Source organism: Akebia trifoliata, chromosome 14 (genome assembly GCF_017979445.1).
Source record: "Akebia trifoliata isolate Shusen 1 chromosome 14, ASM1797944v1, whole genome shotgun sequence".
In the NCBI taxonomy this organism is placed as follows: Eukaryota; Viridiplantae; Streptophyta; class Magnoliopsida; order Ranunculales; family Lardizabalaceae; genus Akebia; species Akebia trifoliata.
In genome coordinates, this window is record NC_141388.1 from 31,164,928 (window position 1) to 31,170,397 (window position 5,470).

Consider the following 5,470-nt stretch of genomic DNA (forward strand, 5'->3'; position numbering starts at 1 on the left):
CAACTAGGCTGGATTTACCAAATTTCACATTAGAAATCTTTACCCATTACATTAAGATAGAAATTTGGGGATTTAGGATTGTTTTTGATGATGTAAATATCGTCTCTATAATCAAGATGCATCATTTTCATTCCAGGTGCAATAACAATGGGCTCGCAGATGCCAATTTTCTTCATGCTTCTAATCCTAGCCATTCCCAAATGGTGTTGGCATAGAGCATACCCCATGAGGGTCATTTGCTTACACCTCCAACCTCTCCCATTAACACGGCTGCATCTTGATCCCTCCATTACTGAATTGCCCCTCTTTCTTCCCCTTCTCGGATTAACACTTGTTTCTCCATCATCAAATTCTCGATCCATCTTCTTCTTGGTTTTCTCCACCTTTACTTTAGTCTTTGTCTTTTCTTTTTTCTCCATTACAGGTTCCTGTTCTATAGTATAATTATTCCTTCTCTTCTTGAATGGTAGAGTGACCTCTCTTTGGTACCAACTCTCGGCTACTACGAATAAAGAAAAAAAAAAAAAAAAAATTATGATTATTAATTAAAATATAGGTCATTGCACATAATCCAACGAATTTCATAAGTTAAGATGTAACCCACCTCCCTGGGTGTATATGATCTGTGAACACATCATATCTTTTATTTTTTTGTTAAGCAAGCCGAACTTTTATTCAAAATAAAAGGATTATAGAAGAAAGGAAATTAAAGTTTCCTAATAGCAGGAAGACTTAACAGATCACCCCAAAAAGCTTTTCTAGCTAAAAAAGGAAGATCATGAACAACACGAATATCATGAATAGAAGATGAGGTAAATTTCTCTCGTTTTGATTTTAAAAATATTAGATTAAGAAATTTTGAAAAAAAATCAAGGGTATAAAGGTTAATTCACTACCTTCCACAAAGACCGATACATTTATCGATGTCCGTAAATATTTAAAAAAAAAATGTCTGAAGTAACATTAAAATGTATATCAATTCTCACATTGCTAATGTGGATGTATGTACGAAACCATAGATGCTTTTCATCGAAATACTACACATCAGCAATGTGAGAATTGATGTACATTTCAATCGTACTCCAGCACTACTCTTAAGAATATGATAAGGCAATTTTTCTAATCAAACACTCCATCAAGTTTTTCCAACTTCCAAGAATTATATATTAAGTGTGACTTTGTTGGAAATTTTATTTACTTCCCATTTATGAAATTGTGATTTAATTATTAAGTGTGAAATTGTTTGAAATTTAATTTAATTTACTTTTCCATTTATGAAATTTTGGGTTTTAGATATGTTATTTAAGGAGGTTGATGAATCTATCATGCACCCAATTGTTGAGTAATGTTACCTAACTTCATACATACTTTTCCACTTGGCACATTTTTTGGGCCCACTTACACATGAATGTGGCCCCTACTCTTTCGTGAAATATTGATAAAAAAATTTCAATCCAATGGCTAGAAATCACACATCAAGTTGATATTTTGTTTGTAGATCCATAAAGCCAAGATGCTAGAGATAGTTGGATAAAATTACTCAACTGCAGAAGTAAAACAGCATCACTTACACCTTACCTTGTTCAGAGAAAGATAATGGAATTGGCGAAGCATGAGAGGTTCCTCCACCAGAGCAATTTGCATTCCTGGGGCTTCCAAAGATAGAGTTGAACGGAAAAATATAATTCATTTGTAGATCCCATGATATAGGTATATTTGCATCAAATATATATGTATGTGTGGCACTATTGTCTATATGATGACATAGTAATATACGTGCAATAGAGCAAACTTGGTTTTCATTTATGCATGCATGTATACTACCATTGAGTGATGCATTTACTGTTTATAAGACAAAGTTGTGATCTCATAGCATTCTTGTTTTCTTCTATTCTCCACCCTTTTATTTTAATTAAGTATTGATCCAATATTTAGTAATACGCCCCCTTCTGAAATTGGTGATAGTATTTTAGGTTTACCTCGCTGCAAAATTCCAAGATTAGAACAACCCTTCATTGAAAGTCAAGTCTGCTTTTTGTTGATGATTTAATAGTGAAATTTTGATTTATAATTTATGTTTTCGAAGGGCATTCGAAAAATATCAAAATTTTACTGTTCAATCATTAAAAAAAAAAAAAAAAAAAAAGAAATGATGACTTTCGGGTTATGGGAGTAAAACTAATCTTGCATTTTGCAGGGGATGAAACTAATATCAACAATTTCACAGGGGTGTATTATTAATCCTTTTATATATGAAGGTGATGATGGCTAATGAAAACATGCATGCATTTCTCAGTTCTCACAATAAAGTGAATAATGATACACAGCTAAAAACCTTTGATTTACAGCGGCAGATGTTGTCTTCTTTTCGGAGTGATCTTTATCTCCATCTCCTTTTAAGAACTGTGCTTGGGAATTAACCTCCATTTCACTAGGATTGCAGTGAGGGATGCAAGGCTTCTTATCCTCTCTATAATGCTGGGAGCGAATCGAATTATTAATCTCACTAGTAATTATCAGCCGCGGATCAGAAAGTGGTGGACCATCCTCTATTGGAGGCTGATGAGTTTCATTTGATGTATTGAGTTGCCAACCTATTCGTCTATTCTCTTCCACCACAACACAGTAACGAGAGTACTCTAATGGTTTCGGTTGTGTTCTTGGCCTTTGTAGTTGGGTATGAGGAGGAGGAGGACATCTACTTCTGATTCTCATGTTGATGTGAACAAGTGAGAGGGATAGAAGAAGAAGAAGAAATGGGATTTTGAAGGTTAGATTTGGGGTTTGAAGAGAATGGATGCAAAACCTCTTATATAGGGAATACATTGTAGGATTTATTAAGAGTCACTATAATCTGAGTCAAAAAAAGTCACCCGAAATTCACTTGCTGACATGGCATGTGCACAAAACCAAAGATCTTTTTCCTTGGGAGACACAACTAAAAGATTTATGGTTCCTTACACACATCCATGTCGGCGAGTGAATTTCGAGTGATTTTTTTCAAGTCAGTTTATCATTCGTATTAATTATGATTCTGGTTGCACCACATGCATTGGTCACACGTGTCGGCATAAAGCTGTCTGCCAGGGTCGTCAACAATATGTAAGGTCCCCTTGACTGAACCCACATTTAAAGAAGTTTAACTCTTGTATAACTGAGTAAGGGAGAATTTATTTCACCCAAAAAAAACAGTTAATTTGAATTTGACCAGAGATGGAAACTGACTAATTGTTGGATCAAATTTTTTAGTGAAAGTCCATATATTTGACTTTTAATCTATTTTGATAGGGTTAAACGTTCCAAATTACTTCATTTATTGGAAGACAGAGTTCTATAATGAAAAGTTCACCTTCATTAAAGATCCAAATTACTTCATTTATGGACCCTCTTTAAAGTGGGACCATATCCTCTGTCGTACTTATTTCCTGTACTATCATGTGGTACTTTTTAGACCATTAGAAGAGTGCTACATGATCAACAAAACATTAAAATCTAACCGTTTAATTTTGGAAGTTCAGAGACCTTTTTCTTTTCAAATCAGATCTAGACCATGAAATCTTAGAGGCCCCATGTGTTCTTTTATTTTTGAACATAATTGCTCAAATCATATTTATTTTTTTTTGCTAAGCAAGCAAGGTGATTTATATTATATATATAAAAAGATGTACATAGGGCAGACCCTAACGATTTACAAGCTGGAATTGAGGCAAATCAAGCTCATTTCATGTAGAGTACTAATGTTTTTCACTGGTAATTGGGTGGGAGTGTATCCAATTCTCCAGTAAACCCCTCATATTGTTCATGCATGATTGTGAGATCAGACATATTTGACACAAGGGCGAATGGCATGCAGAGACCATAAGAGTGGAGTTCATGTGATGTTGCTTCGCATATAATAGTTTGTCAAGGGGTGGATGATATAATCATAGAATAATTTCTAAGGCAGTGAAATTTGGGCCATTCTCCTCTAAGTCGGGCTGGGGAATCAATTGGGTCTTTGGGGGAGTCGTAATCACAAGTGGAAGGCCCTTTGGTCATCTAATATTTGGACAAAAATGAAATCGTTGGGATGGAATATTCATGTTTTTTCTTTTTCTTTTTAATTTATTGTTTCTTACTTGCTTAGCAAAAAAAAAAAAAAAAAATTGATTATCGATCCTGACCATTAATAGATGATCTTTCGATGCTTGCACAAATGGCGGATTCATACAACCAATATTCTTGCACAATAGCATCAAACATAGCAAAGAAAGGCATCAAAGAACTCGAAACAACTCAAGGTGTCCGTGTTACATGAGCAAAAAGAATGGGGGAGTGGGCATCTCAATTTTTCTCAGAGATTTATAAGCAGGAAGAAACACTAAGTTTGTCAATTCCTTTTAAAGTATAAATTTCTTCTGATCAGGACCACTTTCTAACTTGGGGTGGAATTTTTAATTGGCTACTGGGATATTGTAGGTGATGTGTGTAGAACCTGTAGGCTTTTTTTTAAGCACAGGAGAATCCGGAAAGAAGTAAACATTACCTTATTGTGCCTAATACAAAAGGAAGATAATGCCAGGCGCCTTGATAAATTTTGACTCATCTCCTTGTGTAATTTCCTGTATAAAATCATTTCCAAACTCTTGGTTAACAAGTTAATAAGTTGTCTTCCTTCTATTGTCAATCACCACTAGTCTGCATTCATACAGGGAGAAGCATCCACAATAATATCATTCTTGCAATGAAATGATACATAATTTCCATCTTTTTAACTCCCTTCATTCCTCTTGTGCAAAAACAGATATTAGAAAAGCTTATGACTGTGCCAGCTGGAAATTCTAAGAGTCTATTCTAATTCAACTTAACTTTCCTCATGTTTGGACTAGACTAGTTATGGAATGTGCTTCCACGGCTAGTTTTCGATTCTTTTGAATGGTTCTTCACAGGGTTTCTTTCCTACTGGTAGGGGTTTCAGGCTAGTGGACCCACTCTCTGTCTCCTTACTTGTTTACATTGATTATGGAAGCTTTTTCTTGTATCCTTTTGGAAAAAGTAGAGTCTGGGAATATAAAAATTCCAAAAATTAATGGAATACAAGAAAGATTACACCTTATTTTTTCCTATGATGTCCTCATATTCTCAAAAGATTAAGAGTCATCTTTGGCGTTGATTGAAGCATTGTTAACGGTATTCCATCATCTTTCGGGTCTTCAAGTGAACGAGGAAAAAAGTTTAGCTTTTTCCAATGCGTCTTGTAGTAATCAAAATTATTGACTTTCAGTCCTTGGATCTAGTAAAGGTAATCTCAAAGTGAAATTCCTTGGGTTACCATTATTCACTTCTTGTCTTATTAATTCTATGTGTCAACCATTGATCGATAGAATTTATAGGATAATGGAATGCTGGAAATCTGATTTTCTATCTTATGTTGGGAGGGTTGAACTAATTAAATCAGTCTTGTCTAGTTTTCAAATTTATTGGTAGGCTT

The 5,470-nt window shown here is 34.6% G+C and overlaps 1 protein-coding gene across 1 annotated transcript; it reads right to left on the reverse strand.

The window, feature by feature from the left end:
• Positions 1 to 2,813, reverse strand: LOC147386759 (uncharacterized). The gene is made up of 3 exons (XM_086423548.1): positions 2,336 to 2,813; positions 1,579 to 1,652; positions 1 to 502 (listed from the first exon to the last, which is right to left on the reverse strand). The coding sequence occupies exons 1-3, from the start codon at positions 2,713 to 2,715 to the stop codon at positions 30 to 32; spliced, it is 927 nt and encodes a 308-aa protein (XP_086279674.1). The 5' UTR covers positions 2,716 to 2,813; the 3' UTR covers positions 1 to 29.
• Between the last annotated feature and the right edge of the window lie 2,657 nt (positions 2,814 to 5,470).

What these genes read in the sequence shown, in the direction of transcription:
- LOC147386759 (XM_086423548.1), bottom strand. Translation starts at nt 2,715, where the DNA reads ATGAGAATCAGAAGTAGATGTCCTCCTCCTCCTCATACCCAACTACAA. An exon ending in TCTGCCGCTGTAAATCAAAG is followed by an intron (nt 1,653 to 2,335) that starts GTTTTTAGCTGT and finishes TATCTTTGGAAG; the next exon opens with CCCCAGGAATGCAAATTGCT. An exon ending in ATTATCTTTCTCTGAACAAG is followed by an intron (nt 503 to 1,578) that starts GTAAGGTGTAAG and finishes CTTTATTCGTAG; the next exon opens with TAGCCGAGAGTTGGTACCAA.